Source organism: Rattus rattus, chromosome 4, assembly GCF_011064425.1.
Source record: "Rattus rattus isolate New Zealand chromosome 4, Rrattus_CSIRO_v1, whole genome shotgun sequence".
Classification (NCBI taxonomy): Eukaryota; Metazoa; Chordata; class Mammalia; order Rodentia; family Muridae; genus Rattus; species Rattus rattus.
In genome coordinates this window covers 43081488-43100594 of record NC_046157.1, presented here as the reverse complement: position 1 = coordinate 43100594, position 19107 = coordinate 43081488, and the positions used below count along the sequence as shown (strand labels likewise).

Sequence of the window (19107 nt, the reverse complement as noted above, 5' to 3'; positions counted from 1 at the left end):
CACTCTAGATTTTATTTCCCTCCCAGTCCAATGAAGGTGTGGGGAGTAAATAAAATCTAACAATCATGCATTACGTAAAAAGTATCCATATGTGGTTACTTTTATGTCTTTCGTGCCTATATACTAGGCAATATGATATTATGTCTTTTTTCAAAACAATATTTCACCTCCAAACAAGTGTAAGCCCAGCAACATAAACCTTTAATGGCAGCTCTTATTTGAGTTAGTAATTAGATCCTGGTTATTTTTCAAACAACTGTCTGAAACAATGACTGTCATATTGTTGACTAGAAGCTGGATGTGTTCTGTAGTTGTCTCAGTTGTAGCCACCTGTATGCTATCATGTTAACTCTTCAAGAAGTACAATGGCTAGCATCCAGGTGATTTCACTAGCCAGCCCAATATTTCTCATTACCAACCAGTAAGTTTTTGGTGTTTGCTCTCTTGCCACCATCTAATCTGAACCTAGTAATTAATTGAAAATTCTCAATTTAATTTCTGTGCAAGTACTTATCAAATTATAAAATACTGGGTTTTATAAAGTAAATGGCTCCCTGAACAGACTATGTGAAGTGTTCATAGTAAAACAATTAAAAGCAGAAGCCCTACCTCTGTGATACAACACCTGCACTTGGCCTACACATGTACCATTCAAACTTCAATTATCAGAATGAAAAAAAAATGTAGTAAATATATACTTATAAAATTTCAAGGAAATTTTGTGAGGAATGCATTAAAGGTGTTGGTTTAATACAAGCAAAGAGCAGTCTCTTCTATTTTCTCTTCTTTCTCTTCTTTTTTTCTTCTCACTTCTTCCCTTCTTCCTCCCTTCTTATTTGTAGTTGTATCATCTAAGTTCTATACATAAGAATTCTTACTGATGATTTCTCTCGACATCAAACCATTCTGGGATCATTATAAAAATACCTGTTCTCATTCTTACACTAGTTATGTAAGTATAGTAAGATAATCAAATGAGACGTAAAAGAATCACGTAGTGCTTATTTAGTGAAGAATTTTACCCAGGCTTATTCCATTGTAAGCAAGAGTGTCAAATGAATGAAACAGAAACACTGTAGAGACCTTGAATTCCCAATTGAATGAGCACAAGGAAGATCAGAACCAGGGACTGACAAACTCTCACTTAAGGCAGCTTAACACTCACCTTGTGTTCAGGAGTACTTAGCATGCTTCCATTTGTCAGTAAGTCAGTATTTCATAAAGTACAGGTTTTAAAAGTAGAAAACCTTGACTACTAGGTGGAATAATAGATCCATGAAGATTTCCATTAAGTAGAAAACCTTGACTATTAAGTGGAATAGTAGATCCATTAAGATTTCCACTTCAAGAACATTCGGGCACTAAGGACTATCTTGTGTTGAGGTTGTGAATAATCAAATGTTATTTTCTTCAATTGAAAAAAAAACTGTTAAGTATTTTCCATTCAAGATAGTCTAGTGTAAGGCATTTTATTAAAAATAAGACAGGAAAAATTACATAAAGTTGCATGACTATAGTAACAAAAAAGAGTATATAAGTGTATATCATACACATGAAAAAATAAATGTTTTGTGAGTTTATATGTAACTAAAGGTATTTATGGCAATACCCTGAAAATGCCAGTGGTAAAAATGTACAAAAATTTTGCTAGGAAAAAAAATAAACATGTTATGGAAAATTTTACTTCAATATTTGTAAAATAAATCACATGATTATATAATATTGTGAAAGTTTCCTTCAAGTGAAAATTCAATGCAAAAGACAATAAAATAAAATATTGTCACAGGCAGTATTTTAGAAGAATGTTTTCCTTTTTATTGGAAACCTAATTTCAAGAATCTAAAAGTTATAAAATGGAAGCTATACTTCTCTAAAAACATTTTTATCAAGACATTTGTGATAAAAGATATTTGTTTAATACATACCTAAATATTTAGCTAAATTATATGACAAAGTTCTTAGAATTATTGAATCAATAATAACTAAATTGTCTTATAAATGCTCACATTTAGAAAACTTTAATCTCCTTTGTATGATTATTTTTCTTAGTAAATGTGCTGGGAAAGTCAGATTGAGTGAGGAATATGATTATATTGTTCTGAGTTGATTTATCTAATCCTATGTAATATGAATACAATATAATATTGTGAGACTAGACTATAAACCACTAGTCGAGAGGGAATTCATGGCCACATATCAGCCTAGAAAATTCCTATAGCTCATATATGTTCCTTCTCCCCTTACCTTCCATTCAAATATTGTTATCAGCAGCAATGGCAACCACAAAGACCAATCTGACATTTATTTTACTATAGCAAAATATAAAAATTTTAAATTCTTGAATACATCACTACTTATAATATTAATATAAATATACATTGAGTTATAAGCATAAGTAATCATTTACTTTAATACTCTCCCCTTTTATACTCATTCCAGACTCCATTTATCTTTCTAAGATACTCCAATATTGTTTCCAACTGTCCCATTTGTCCAAATATTCTACATTTCTTTGGAATATATTGTACTAAGAGACAGAGATTCAGAATTATTTTTATTATTCTACAAATGTCGAAAATCTAAAAAAGCTACATTAACATTCTGGGCTAGGGTCATTCAAAAAAGAACTTTGTATTCATGCCTCAATTGGGACCATCTTTTATTAATAATTTCTCACTAATTATTAAGTAGTATGTTTAATTATTCCCCATAAATATGGAATTTCCAAGGAGATATTTAGTCTGTAGGATCCAAATTCTCAGAAGCGAATGAGCACAGTGTTTCAGGAGGCACTAATTCTAGGTTCCGTTGCCTTCAAAGGGAGCTCATGAGCGTCTGGTAACCTGGAATAACAGATTCCAATCCATAATTTTAAAGATTGTCCACCCCTCTTTAAGAAGGAAGAAATGGCCTGACAATTATCTGGAAACTATTTCATTTTTCTTCTCAGGGCAGCTGTTACCTCTTTGTTCCTCAGGCTGTATATAAAAGGATTTAGGAAGGGAATAATTATTGTGTAAAATAAAGAATACATCCTGTCCTTATCTTCACTTGATCCAGACCCAGGACGCACATACATGAGGAAAAGTGTGCCATAGAACAAAGACACAGAGAGCAGGTGGGCACTGCAGGTGGAGAAGGCTTTGCTTCTGCCTTTCTCAGACTTTGTTTTCAGGATGGCAAAAAGGACAGAGAAGTAGGAGATGATAATAGTCATAAACGTAAAACCTTGTATGAAAGCTGAAAATATTAAAACCAGAAGGACATTGACTGAAGCATCGGTGCAGGAAATTTTGAATAATTGCAAAATTTCACAGTAGAAATAGTCTATGATGTTGGATTTGCAAAAATGTAATCTCACTAACAAGCCCACATGAATTGCTGAGTGTAGAAAACCTATAACATAAGAAACATGTATAAAATGCATACAGAGGCTATTGGACATCATCACTGGATAAAGCAAAGGGTTGCATATGGCCACATAGCGGTCATAGGCCATCACTGACAGTAGGAAGCATTCTGTCGTTGCACTGGAACCAAAGAAATAAAACTGGGTGAAGCACTCAACCAGCAATGTTTTGTGATCCTTAGATAAAATATTGACAAGCATCTTGGGAGTCACAGAGGATGAAGCACATGCATCTGCAAAAGCTAAGCTTCCCAGAAGTAAGTACATAGGAGTATGGAGGTGAGGGTCCTTCCAGATGAGAGCGATCAGGCCAAGGTTGCCCACCATGGTGATGAGGTAGATGATGAAGAAAATCAGGAAGAGTGGAATCTGCAGCTCGGGACTCTCAGTGAGTCCCGTGAGAACAAATTCTGCCACCACAGTCTGGTTTTCTCCTGTCATGTCTGTCCCAAACAATCACTAGAATGAAAGGGCAAGGAAGGAACAGTCGCAGAGAAAGGATTCAGTTGTCATGGCTTGTGCTGCTGATGAGTTCCTGAGGAGAGATTTCATTTCATTAATGCTTATCCATTTTTATCCTTATTTGTCTACTTTCAAATTCATTAGTTTAATAAAAATGTAATTACATAATTTTCCCTCCTTCAAAATCTCCTATGTATCTTTCCTTGCTCTCTCTCAGATCCACAACCTCTTTTTCTTTGTTTACTTATTTAGTCTTACTTATATACTATATATAGTATATATATTTAGGGACATATTACTATATACAATATGTTCAGTCCTCATTATATCTACTTTTATGTACACTGCATGTCCTCAAAATAATTCATCCAATAGGGATAATTTATGAAAGATTATTTTCAGTGTGATGAGGTTATAAAAATTCTCTTTTATAGTATCTTTTTAGAATTCAAATGCTGTACAATTTTAAAGAGATTTTTTGAATTTCTATACTGTAATATTCCACTTATTCCTGTATGTTTTTGTCACCATCATGAAGGCAAATTTTACTCTTTCCATAAATCAAGGGTTTATTCATGACCAATAATATCTGAAGGAACTCAGGGTTTTCTTAATTTTTTTTCCTTCTTGATGTAAGGTCTTTCTTTGGTGGCCTGAAACTTGCTTTGTAGATTCAATTAGTCTTGAACACACAGTGATCCCCCTGCTTCCGTCACCTTATGGCTGAGTTGCATATACGTTACTGTTATTTCTACATGTGCTAATTTTATTATTTATAGAATCATATTACTGAAGTTTAAGGAACATAAAATATTTTATCGTGAGAAAATAATATAAAAACAGGCCTTAAGCAATTTTAAAATGTAAGTAAATGCTACTTTTCTGAAAGTTAAAAATCAGCATAAGTAACCAGTTTTCAGCTGTCAGTTTATTTTTATTGAAAATTCAAAAAGAATGAACAGATTTCAAAATCTTTACCTGTAAATTATACTGAAAAAATCATTATTGAACAAACCCATATTGTTATTATTACTCCTTTTATTTTTCAGATTATAATATAATCACAGTAATTCTTTCTTCCTGTTCTTCTCTCTAAATCCTTCCATATATCCCACCTTGTTCTTTCAAAGTCATGGCCTCTGCTTTTCATTAATTGTTAAATGTTTAATCTGAAAATTATAAGAGATTTTTTGTCTTGAATTAACTAATTCAATTTTCTTTATTAACTCCAACAACCAAAGAAAGAATATCCCTACTAGCAGGATATGAATTGTGCAACAAGATGTTACATAAATGTAAGAGTCTGTGATATATGAGAGTTATAAGGATCTTATTGTCATCACATTCATCAACTGCCCATAATCTCATTATTTATGAAATTAAAGAATGTTTATTGCCCCCCCACATATACTAAAAACAGATTTCTCATTCTAAAATAAAATATATAGTATTTGGGCATTTGATTGTATTTCAGTTAGGAAAATCTTGCATAAAAATTGAATATGTTGAAGTGTTCTAATCGCTCATTTATTCTATATTACTGTAACTTTACATTTAAACATTCTGACAATTTTCCTACCTTCATAAACAATGAATGTCTATCAATTTGTTCATGTGTGTGTTAATAAATATTTATATTTTCTTTAAGAATATTTACTATTTTACTTGCTTGTTTATGTAATCTGTTATCTGCAAACACATTGCAAACTGAAGCAGAATCATGCAAATCTTTTCGCTCTCACCTAAATCCTTTAAAACAGTAGAAAACTGGAACACTGATAATTTTCATGAAGAAACACAAAATGTACAGAAAGAAGCAGTATTATAGTATGGAACTCCAGACTATAAGGAAACAGCATTTCTTATTTTTATTTCAAAATGACTCTTTAAACACTTCCAAATTCCCTTAATGCTTCCTAGAGATTCCCCAGGAGGGTGAAGTCAATGTTATTCTGGGCATTGTGAGCTAATCACCAAGCTATCAAAAACTAGTTCCATAGTGTGTTCTGTTTAAATATCAGGGAATTAAGTTAATAATAAGCTTCCTATTTTTTATTTTGTTTGCAGTTTTTAAAAATTTTATTATTTTTTTTCTTATGATACATTCTGATTATGGTACCACCTGCTCCCAATACTCCTAGTTCTTCCCCAACTCACCTGTCATTCAGATCCACATTCTTTCTGTCTCTCCTTAGAAAACAAGGAGGCATAAAATGAACAATAGTCAAATAAAACACAGTAAGATAAAACAAAAACGATTTTTAAGAGGATAAAACAAAAGAAGTAAAAGAGTAAAAAAAATAGCATAAGGAACACACAAGCACAAACACAACCACATATGTATACACAGAATGCTCATAAATCATAAAAGTAACAGCTATAATATTCACGCAAATGATTTGTAAGTTTAAAAAATAGAATTTAGAAAAAATCCCGACTCAGCATTATGAGACAAAGAATTTCCAAAGGTGCCATTGAGTTTATTTCCTATCGGTCATCTGCTGCTAGGCATGAGACCTACCCTTATGAGCCATTTGTTTCCTTCTTGAGACTCTCTTGAAGAAAATTTCCCAATTCTTTTTACAAGGCCACAGTTATCCTGATACTTACACTACATAGAGGCCCAAGAAAGAAAGAATTATAGACTGATTTCCATTATGAACAGAGACACCAATATTCTCAATAAACTGCTTGTAATATGAATCCAAGAACACACCACATCACAAAGATCATCCACTATGATCAAGTAGGCTTCATTCACAGATGGTTCACTATACAAAAATCAATAAATGCAGTCTACCACAGGAATGGACTGAAAGAAAAAAGAAAAACATGATAACTTCATTAGATACAGAAAATGACTTTAACAAAATCCAACACCTCTTTATGATAAAAGACCTGGAGAATTAGGGATACAAGAAACATACCTCAACAAAGTAAAGGCAGTTTAAAGCAAATGCATATCCAACATTAGCTTAAATGCAGAGAAATTCCACTAAGCTTAGAAAAAACAGCGATCAACGAAATGGTTGTTCACTTTCTTCGTATCCACTCAATATAGCATTTGATGTTTTAACTGGAGCAGTGAGACACCCGAAGATCAGAGGTACAATCAGAAGGGGAGAAGTCAGGCTATCTTTATTTGTAGCAGATATGATCGTATACATAAGTGGCCTTATAAATTCCACCAGGGTACTCCTCCAGCTGATCAACGCTTTCAGTAAAGATCTGAATACAAAATTGACACACAAAAACCAGTTGCCTTCAGGATACAGATGGCAAATGGACTGAGAAAGGAATCAGGCAAATAACACTTTTCAAAATATCCTCAAAAAATATAAATCTTGCAGTAACTCTAACCAAAAAAGTGAAAAATGTACATGATCTAATTCCTTTTAATATTTCACAACTTAACTAAAATAATTGGTTTCTACTTAGAAATACTGAATGTGTCTTATGTGTCACATGCTCAAATCTGAGACTATGATATGTCTTGATTATAGTCCCCAAACTGCCATTCTTTTGGAGTTTGCTACCTTAGCAAACAAAAATCACCAAAAATGTATTACTCAAACAAACCAGGGAACTATCATTGACCCTCATTTCACCTCAATGTCTTTATTTCCATCTTCAACAAGATGTCAATTTTTTTAATTAATGTTTAGTAAATAAATATTTTTCTATCTTTATAATTGACTTAAAGGTTCTAAAACTTTTCCTTGAAAGCATGAATAGTGGAAGAGAAGAGAAAGAGGACAGAAGACATACAATAGTTTGCTGAAATCGTCGGGGAATCGATGAAGAACACGGAATAACAACTATCAGGAGAGATGTGTGTGCTCTGGCTGACATCTTTACTTTCAATAGTTAAGCAAAATAGGAAACTTCACATAGCAGGACAGGAAAATTTGAGTCTTTCCGGAAATGATCCATGAATCTTGGAGGACACCGTACCCTTTTATTGGATAGGAGCAACAACAGCAGACAAGGGAAGCATTGGTTTAAGACAGAAAGGCTCAAAAAAGAGGAACTGTGCTTGAGTAAAAGACTGCAAAGAGGAGAATAAGGGGAAGGAAGCAGACAAAAATTTACAGATTTCAAAGCAATCTAATCAAATTTAGGTATTCTTACAGAAATGACAATAAAAGTTGATAGCCTTTATTATTGTTGTTATATACATATGTGTGTATAATTGTTTGTATGCACACGTATATCTATAAATACACACACACAGAGAGAAGAGAGAGAGACAGAGAGAGACAGGAGGGAGGGAGGGAGGGGGAGAGAGAGAGAGAGAGAGAGAGAGAGAGAGAGAGACTAATTTTTCTTTCACCAGTCCTTAGTTGATTATAGTTCTTTGTCTAGGGGTGGAGTCCTGTGAGATTTTCCCCTTCCATGCTAACATGTCAACTTATATTGCCACTGTTCCTGTCTTGTGTATGTGGACTTTTGTAGAAGAGACTATCTCACAGCAGACTTCCTGGTGTTCTATTCTGGCACTTGCTGTCTTTCTGCCCTGTCTTCTGCAATGTTCCCTGCACTGTAGATCAGGAGCTGTGATATAGATGCTTCTATTGGTGCTGGGTACCCCAGGATCACTTGGTCTCTCTGTTGTGTCCATGGGGTTTTCTATGATGGTCTCCATCTGCAATAAACAGAGACGTTTTTGATAAAGGGTGGTAGATTGACTTCTCAGTGACTGTAACAATAACACCTAGCCAGCTTTCCATGGCTACTGAGGTCATAGCTTTTTGAAAAGAATCTACCTCCACTTTGCTAGATCAGCAAAATCCCTTACTGCATTCTAAATCTTATCGTTATAGCCACTGGTAATAATCTTTTCTATCTAGAAATTCTTGCTGTAGTTGCTCTTTGTATATGCACAAATAACTTTTAAAAGGTTTTAACTTTGCCATGTTTTAATGCACAGAGCCAGTACATAATTTGTTCAGGCTTACCTTACTTCCTACTGGTCATATGTCCTTTACATAACTTTGTAGAGTACTTTTTAAGAAAAAAATAGGATATTGTCATTATAATGGATGGGGCATTAGTATGAAAATCCAGACATTAAAGATTCCATTATCAAAGAAATAGAGTAAGTGTAGCCCGTTGCCAAGAACAGAAGAGTAAACTGTCATCCTTGAAGATAAAGTTAAACATTTTTTACTCTTTTTCATGATACATGTTAAAAATAATTTATTTCCCACACTTAGTAGGCATATATGTGATTTGTTTCAATCATCATAGTAAAGTTTCTCATTAAAGTAGTAAAACTGCCAAAGCAGGAACAACCAGCAGGCCAACATCCTGCATTCATAACTATACAACCTTGACATTCTTGGCCTTTATTATTGTACATATGTTAAACTGAAATAACAATGAGGATAATGTGGAAATTGCTCTCACAAAAGCTGTACTGTCTGAGAGACAGATCATCCATGAGTTTGTATGAAAATGTCAACTACACATTTCTGAGATATAAACCTTTTCATTGTGCTCAACTTGTGGTCTCTATAGTTCTTATGGGGAAGCCTTTAAATGGACTCTTTAGATAGTGGTGCTTATTAGCAATTAAAAAATACATAAGTACTTGCAAAACTTTTATAACATGATATTAAGATCCAGCATTAACTTTATATGAAATGTCTTTATCTGATAAATCTTCAAATTTTTGATTAAAAGTTACACCAAAAATTCTGGAAAAATATGCATTTGTACAAAGGTTGTTTTGGCTTGAAACTGCTTTGAGTACTGGAAACTGTACATGAACTGCATCTACTTTCTGTGGACATGCATAGATTTGTTGTGTCCTGTGTTAAGTGTAATTGTCCAATCAAGTTGGAAAAATAATCATATTGACTGTCATACAAAAGAGAAAATTAATTCCACCCCAGGAAAATACAAACTGAACAATATTAAAATGTCGGTCCCTTTCAGGTTTTGGTCCTTTCCCAATATCCCTGCAGTTTTATTGGAATATTTTTAAGTTATCAGCCTTTATTTACAAGAATATATTCAATCTGGGCTTTACTAACTGGTTAAAATGAATAAAACACAGAAACAGTGACACGCTACACAAAATCAACATGTTGAGTTTGGGGAGAATGCATTTCCACATGATTTGTGAGTAACTCCAAATTGTCCTGGTGGTGAGTGAATGTTCACCGTGCATTTCACATTTAGTCTTTGTGCTTTGTCAACACTGTGTGCACGTCAGGCACCATGCTGGGATGAAGCTCTGTCGCACGATAAGTTGGACTATATCACACATTTTATTGAACTATTTTTTTATGACAATCAGGAATATATCAAACAATTCCAGAGCTTCGGGGTTTTCTGAAGAAAATTCTTCAGCCCTAAAAGCTATAGCTTCTTTTAAAAACAATACCCTTATGCCATGTTACATTGTTATAAGGTATACATTTCTTCTGTGTTTTAGAGTGAAGGCATAAAACACCTGATTCCCTACCTTATAAACAACATATGTGAAAAAGTTAAATTAATTGGAAAGTCCTAATATGGAAGGTTTTGTAAAGTTCATTTGAGTTTAGTGAAAAGTTTTTTAATTATCATATGTAAGAAATAGCTCTCTTGGTGCTGAGATTGACTGGTTCAAAGTGGGAAGACCGAAGGAAACTTTCTACTTGAATTGTAAACAACCTTGCACTCTTTCAAATGTTGAATGGATAATAAAAATATGGTACATATACACGATGGAGCTCTATTCAGTTTTAGAGACATTGAGATCAGGAAAATTTGCAGGAAAAGGAATAAAACTGGAAAATATTATGAGTGAGGCAACACAGGCCCAAATATATTTTTCTCTCTTTGTGGATCTTAGTTTGGATGCTTTAGATTTGAGTATATAGCCTGATGGCTGCAGAAGCCAGGAAAGTAGGGATAATAAGAAAACCCAGCTTTTATGAGAGGGAAAATAGGAAATACTAGGGTGAGATTTCTAACTATGGAGAGAAGATGGAATTTAATACAGAGATGGGGGAGAAAAGAGAGATAAGTAATCCTTAGGACAGCCAGCAAAGAACTCAAGAAGTTAGACATAAGAGAATCAAATAGCCCTATTAAAAATGGGGTACAGAGCTAAATAAAGAATTCTTAGCTGAGGAATATCAAATGGCTTCGAAGTACCTAAAGAAATGTTCAACATCCTTAGTCATCAGGGAAATGTAAATCAAAACAACCCTTAGATTCCACCTCACATCAGTCAGAATGCTAAGATCAAAAACTTAGGTGACAACAGATGCTGGAGAAAGAGGAACACTCCTCCATTGTTGGTGGGGTTGGAAGCTAATAAAATCACTCTGGAATTCAGTTTCAAGTTTCCTCAGAAAATTGGACATGGTACCACCCGAGGACCCAGCTATACCACTCCTGGGCACACTCCTGGGTATATACCCAAATGATGCCCCTACATACAACAAGGACATATGATGTACTATGTTCATAGCAGCTGTATTTGTAATATCAAGAAGCTGGAAAGAAATCAGATGTCCTTCTACAGAGGAATGGATACAGAAAATGTGTTACATCTACACAATAGAGTACTATTCAGCTATTAAAAACAATGACTTCATGAAATTCACAGAGAAATGGATTGAACTAGAAACTATCATCCTGAGTGAAGTAACACAATCACAAAAACAAATAAACAAACAAAAAGAAACAGAAAAAACCCACAAATGACATGCAGACACTGATAAGTGGATATTAGCCCAAAAGAGAAAGGATTGAAGGAGCTGAAGGGGCCTGCAACCCCATAAGAACAACAATGCCAACCAACCAGAGCTCCCAGGGACTAAACCACCACCAAAGACTATACATGGACAGACCCATGGCTCTAGCTGCATATGTGGCAGAGGATGGCCTTGTTAGACAGCAATGAGAGAAGAAGCCTTTGGTATTGCCAAAACTTCTGCAAGAGCAATAAGTTCTCTTAACAACTGAGCCCATTTGTATGATTTTAGGGATAGAAAAAGATATTTTGATGACATAGATTTAAAATGGGAATTTGCATTAAAATATATTATAGCATATATAGGAAAAGCAAGACATGTATTTTTACATATAAATTATAAAAAATGCATTGGGGACACTGTAACACATCAGCAGTACACATTATATATATAATATATATTATATGTGAGGCAGAGAAGTAAAGTCTCATTCTGCCAATCAAAAGCATTTTGACTACATATCATTAGTTACATTTCTCATTTTTAATTAAGCCTATTAATGTATCTGTAGTCTTTTCTTCACAGAAAGTTATACATTTTAAGTGTGAAGAATGATGTATGTTCTGGGTGGTGATGATATGTGAATTTTATGAATGTCGTACTTGTGAAAACTGGATGACTCTGTTACAAGAAACACTGTAATGAGAGAGTAATGTTTATGTCTAGGCAGTAAAAACTATAGCAATGATTCTGAGATGAATTGTGATGGTAGAAAAATCTGCATATAAAAATGCAAACTAAGATGCACTGGACATTATTGAAACAAGAGTTAAGCTTACAGCATGACGTGAATGGCTTATGGCTTGTGTATTTGGTAGCTTTTTTTCTGGATCCAGAACACTGGAAGAACATTGGATTTGGAGGGAAAATATGGAAAGATATTTGTCAGATTTGGACATGTGTTTTCTATGGTATCTTTGGGACTTCCAGATTAATATCAAGTTAATTAGGTAGCTGTGACTAGGAGGAATGAAAATAAACTCATTGTAAGTTTTGCTTGGTGATTTTTGTAAAACCATTTCCCCTGTGAACTCTGAGGACACAATGCATTTTTATTGTAACTAGTTATGTGCACGATTTGAAGATTTGTTCTCAATGCCCACTGGAACAACTTTTGACTTTATTCTGCTGGGAATGGCTGGGGAACTTGAGAGAATTCGAAGATGATTTAAAGAATCAGTTTGCAGTAGAAGAAAAGATGCTAAATCTTTTCATTTTGGAGTTTCTAGGGGGAACCTGGCTCACAGATACCATTTCCCTCCACATATTTTATACAAGTTCCAGAAAATGAGTACATTTCCAGTTTCCAAGTATTTTACAGGAATTGGGTGAGAAAGCAGAGTTCCAGATTATTGTTTGTTTACCTTTGTAATTTGTAAATGTACAAAATAATTTTCATAAATTAAAATGTTATAGAAGATTTCGTAAAAATCACCGACTGCAAAGGGGGACAGGACAGGCACAGACAAATGACAGTCTGAAAATATATATTTCAATTATTCAATATATTTCATCGTTAACACCATTATTGAGATGGTTTCCACTGATTCACAAAACAACAGCAAAAGCTGAATAATAAATAACATGAAACTTCAAGTTATTCAGAGAACAGTTTTCTTAATTAAGACATGGTTATCTTGCAAATCTCATGTATTTGTAATTTTTCTGAATGATAAACTCAGTCTCATGACATCTGTGGTTGAGAGACATAAAATTTCTTCAAATTCATAGAATCACAAGAACAGAACTAAAGGTACAAAAACAACCACCACAAATTTGGCTTGTCTCCTAGTATATTACATAGCTGTTAAGCTGCATAATTATTACTGTATCATTTAATTATTAAGTTAAAAGTTATTAATTCTAAGATCTATTATACATTACAATATCTGATGTCACTTGGAATAGTCATATCTGGCCAAATATCTTAGGGATAGGAATTTGTATCATATATTTTGTCTCCTGGAATGATTATGATGCTGTACTTTTAAGTAAAAATTCTCAAAAGTTTCATTATTTATTTTTTTGTTAGATAGAATCACAGCTCAAAATTATTTCTAATTGTGATATTCAATTCTGGGAATTAAACTTCTATTTATTTAAAAATTATGTAAAAGAAAATCTCTGGACCTTTTAGCTTACATAAATATTTTCATATTTGAAAATATATGACACTATTTGTGCTTTTATTTATTCATTTTATTTAAAATTTTCATATGAAATTTTAACATTCATTTCCCCAATGTAGGGGAATGCCAGGGTGTTGAGGTGGGAGTGGGTGGGTAGGAGTGGGAGCATCTTCATAGAAGAAGGGAGACGGGGAGGAGGTATGGGAGAGGGAGGAAAGGGGATAAATTTGAAATGTCAATACATAAAATATCCAAGAAAAATAAAATTAAAAAATTGAAGTTCTTTCCAAAACTCCAAAATATAAAAGATATCCTCTCATTCACACAATTTTTAAAAATATAAATTTTGTATTTTAAGCAGATGCACACTGGTGAAATCTTAATAACATTATTAAACTTGAAATATATCCAAAAACATTCTTTGTGATCCCTATTTATATAATTATAGGTAAGTTTGGAATATTAAAAATATATGTATTACCAATGCTGAAAATTTTCTTACCTATAAAATGTAAAGACCTAGAACAATTTCCCTGAAGGTTATCTCTGTATTTTATTTAATTTAATGCACAAAATTTTAAATTATACTTCTTAATTTTTACATTACAAAAAATATCCTGCTATGTAAGATGACTATCTTGTCTGGCCTTAGTAGGAGGGGAGGGACTTGGCCCTGTGGAGGGTCAATGCCCTGGAGAAGGGGGATGCAAAAGGGTGAGGTGGGAGTGAGTGGGTGGGGTGGGGAGCACCATCTTAGAGGTGAGGGGAGGGGGTATGGGGTGGGGTGCTTATGGAGGGAGGTCTTAGAAGGGGACAACATTTGAAATGTAAATAAATAAAATAATTTTAGAAAGAACAGCCTCACGACTTTGCTGTTCTCAAGTCTTATTAACATGTTCCAGGAAATTTTTCACACACCCCTTAATATATACATATTGAGTGAGCAGGCACACAGATACAATTTTGTGTACAATTATTTACATGAGTCTGTCCTTACGAAATTCTAGTTGATTTAGCCTTCTCTTTGTAGCCTATTTCCCTCAGCCAAGCCTCTACTCTTGTATCATAAAAATCAGAATTATTAAGTTTTATATTTATCCATATTTTAATATGAAAATATTCTCTTAATAAATGGATATTTAAAATTATAGCTTATTTGGCTACAGTATGGTCATAGTTATTTTTATTTCTTTATATTTTGGACTTCTGAGATAGTATACACTGTGATAATACAATTGATGATAATTCTTTCTTGTGATTATTGTTTTGTAATGCACTGTGACATATCACACCTGTTTCTATTCATTGCACCTTAGCCAGAAATGAATTATATATTTTTTGTATATCTGTTTTTTTCTAGTGTTGCTTATATTTCTAGAGTATAACTAAAAGAACAGTAGGATGACAAATAAATGTATGTAATTCAAATAAATTGGATTCTGTTAGGTTGCTTTCTCAAAGGCAGTTGCAATTAGGATTCTACAAGTGATACAGGAAAGCATCAATTTCCTCACATTAGTCATCAGTGAGCACTTTGATGCATTTTAATTTATGCTAGTCACATTCATGATTAGGGGTGTGTTTGTGTGTGTTGTGTTCTTTATTTTTATTTACCAATATGCAATATATATATAGTAAGAATTGATTTCTATATATTTCCAGATGAATAGCTGACAATGACAACATAACCTACCACATCAATCATCCTTTCCTACAGGATAAACACATGCATTTGTTTTCAAATCTCTCTTAGAATCTGAGATCTGTTCTAATGCACAACCCTCTTCCTTATTATACAGTGTCTTAGTATCTTGATTATTACATCTTTGAACTCTACTTCATTATCAGTTAAGACATATTCAACTAATCTTACTGTTTGTACTTTTGGTGTAGCAATCTGTTTTATTCACATGAGTTTTAACAAGTTGTTCAGTTCTAAACACTGCAAACACAAACTTCATTTGTAGTGTTTAAAAGGATTTCCACTAAACGTACATATTACTTTAGGTGTATTATTGTTTGTTTTTTAATTAGGTGAAAGTTTCAATGCATAGTAGACAAATTCCGAAATTTTAAAGTCTGGCATGAGAACCATCCATTTGGGATTGTGACAGTGATGTCAACAACTTTATAATTTTTCTGGAACTCTGTCTTTATTGATTCTTTCATTTTAGTGATTGTCCAGCTCAGACATGGCTGAAGAAAACCGCACTCTGGTCACTGAGTTTATCCTCACAGGACTCACAGAGCATCCCACGCTGAAGGTTGCCTTGTTCCTACTGTTCCTTGTCATCTACCTCATCACGATGGTGGGAAATCTCGGACTGATTGCTCTCATCTGGAAGGACTCTCACCTCCACACCCCCATGTACTTATTCCTCAGCAGCTTGGCTTTTGCTGACTCATGCACTACATCCTCTGTGACTCCCAAAATGCTTGTCAACTTTTTATCTGAAAACCATGAGATATCCCCGTTTGAATGCTTTGCTCAGTTTTATTTTATGGGTTCCAGTGCAACCACAGAATGCTTTCTCCTATCGGTGATGGCCTACGACCGCTATGTGGCCATATGTAACCCTTTGCTCTATCCAGTGTTGATGTCTAACAGACTCTGTATTCACTTTATAGCTGTGACATACTTACTTGGTGTTCTGCACTTGGCCATTCATGTGGGTTTGCTACTTAGACTGACTTTCTGTAGATCCAACATTATACAATACTATTACTGTGAAATTTTACAACTTTTCAACATTTCTTGCATTGATCCAACTATTAACATGTTTGTGCTTTTAATCTTTTCAATTTCTATACAAGCCTTCACCTTTGTAACCATCTTGGTTTCATACATCCGTGTCCTCTTTGCCATCCTGAGAAAGAAGTCTGAGAAGGGCAGAAGCAAAGCCTTCTCCACATGCAGTGCCCACCTGCTTTCTGTCTCTTTGTTCTATGGAACTCTTTTTCTCATTTATGTTTGTCCTGGGTCTGGACCAGTGGGAGACAAAGAGAAAATGCTTTCTTTATTTTATACAGTAATAATCCCCCTTCTCAACCCATTTGTTTACAGTCTGAGGAACAAAGAGGTTATATATGCTTTTAGAAGAGTGATGAATAACTGATCATTGTGCAATTTTTCAGACAAGTCTCCTTCATAATTCTATAAAAAATAAGATGCAACATTAACAGAAAAAATAGGTCCTATGAAATGATAAGAACTTTGTCATTATACTGCAGGGTCAGTATCCTCGCTGGGGATGTCCAGCTTTGAATTTTATGTCTGATGCCCTAATGATTCCTTTCATATGGCTTCATTGAAGTTCTGGTAGTGCAGTTCATGAACACCTCTTCTAGAAACAATATCCTCTATTTTATTGGAAGATTTGGCTTTTTAAATTAACCATTTTCTTTGGTTCTTCCAAATTTACAAATGTGAATTTGCAATTTTCCTGTGCCATCCTGAGACACACTTGCTGGAACATGTCTCTGATCATTGCTAACAAATGTGTTAGTCATGTGCAGTAGCGAATAGTTTACCCCTCAGCACTTAGAAATAAACAAGGTTTTCAACCCTTTACCTCACTAAACAACACTGATAGATTGATAAAAATAGTTTCATGGTGGAATGCGTTCTTGAGAAGACATGTATTATTGGATAACAGGGAAAAAGAAAAATGGAATTGAATTATAAAAAATATTATTGATAGAAGAAAAATTGAATAATTCAGCAATAAAATTTGATATATCTTTTATATAGAGCCCAGAACCCTATTTTTATTAAGGATTCTGAATATATATTCAGTAATTATAAAATTTAGTGCAGTCAAAAGTAATCCCATAGAGCTGCCTGCAATGACATGATTGACTCTATCAATTTTAGTAAGAGTTGGCAAGTGAAATTTTTTTTCATCTTTAATGTACTTTACCTTTAGTTGTAATATTTTTTTTTAATTTTATTAACTTGAGTATTTCTTATTTACATTTCATATTGTTATTTTAATTTATCTGGTTTTTGGCCAACATCCCCTAACCCTTCCCCTCCAGACACAGAAGGAACACCTATCTATATGGGTGTTCCTCCCATCCTCCCCCATTACCGTCCATCCCCCCAACAATCAGGTTCACTGGGGTTCAGTCTTAGTAGGAGTTAGAGCTCCTTCCACTGGTGGTCTTACTAGGCTAATCATTGCTACCTATGAGGTTGGAGCCCAGGGTCAGTCCATGTATAGTCTTTGGGTAGTGGCTTAGTCCCTGGAAGCTCTGGTTGCTTGGCATTGTTCTTCATATGGGGTTTCGAGCCCCTTCAAGCTCTTCCAGTCCTTTCTCTGATTCCTTCAACAGGCAAGTGAAATTTAAGAGATCACTAGAGACTTGGCACCTAAAACTGTAGAACTGAAAAGCTATTGACAGATAATTATTGTGCATTCAAATTAGATGTAAATTAATTGATAATACATTGTCATAACTGTATATTTTAATTTATCTGAGTGCTTTTTGTAGAAATCTTTGATTCATTCTTTAAAAACAACCAATTGTATTCTTCCACCAAATTTATTTGTGAAAAATAATCATATCAAAAGAATTAATATTAAGTCGTTAGATAGCTAACAGGTATTTTTAGTCTACTACTTTGAAGCAGCTTCCTTTTGCCATATCAGTGGTTCCAACAAAACTGATTGCTTCTTATAAAGATATAGCTAAGTGTTGTCTTTTAAAGACATAGGTATATGATTTTTTTTGTAACTTAACCCAGTTGAATATGCACATTATTGGAAAAAGTCACCATGTGCATCTCACCCTAAAATAAATAGCCATAGTTTCTCTGTGACAAAGGTTCTTTTAAAATCACCCCAGGTAGCTAAATTATTCTTGTCTTAAATTTATTTGTAGCAGGACATGGCAGCATATGACACTCAGGAGGCAGAGGGGACAGATCCTGATGTCAAGACCAGCTTCATCTACAGAGTGAATTCCAGGCTAGCCAGATATACATAGAGAAACTATGTCTTGAAAAATGAAAACAAACAAAACAAAAACGAACAAACAAACAAAACAAGCAAGCAAGCAAGCAAGCAAACAAGCAAAAGACCCCATCTAAACAAGAAAATCGAATCAAAATCAAAACTAAAACCAAAAATATTTGTATTTGTAGGAAATTTCAATAATGTCGAAAATCTTTTTGCAAACACTGTAATTTATTTCCTTACCCTTTAAAAAAATCCTCTTGCTAATGTAACACATTGCTGATGTGTTACAGTTGTCCTCAATGCATTTTTCATAGTTTATATGTAAAAATACATGTCTTGCTTTTCCTTTACATGCTATAATATATTTTAATCCAAATTCCCATTTTAAATCT

At 33.8% G+C, this 19107-nt stretch overlaps 2 protein-coding genes across 2 annotated transcripts; one reads left to right on the top strand and one right to left on the bottom strand.

The window, feature by feature from the left end:
* Positions 1–2929: 2929 nt before the first annotated feature.
* LOC116897948 (olfactory receptor 5AC1-like) lies at positions 2930–3850 on the bottom strand. Its single transcript, XM_032899347.1, has one exon. It carries the CDS (start codon positions 3848–3850, stop codon positions 2930–2932), a length of 921 nt encoding a protein of 306 aa, XP_032755238.1.
* Positions 3851–15937: 12087 nt separating this feature from the next.
* On the top strand, positions 15938–16870 carry LOC116897947 (olfactory receptor 5AC1-like). Its single transcript, XM_032899346.1, has one exon. The coding sequence runs from the start codon at positions 15947–15949 to the stop codon at positions 16868–16870; it is 924 nt and encodes a 307-aa protein (XP_032755237.1). The 5' UTR covers positions 15938–15946.
* The last annotated feature ends 2237 nt before the right edge of the window (positions 16871–19107 follow it).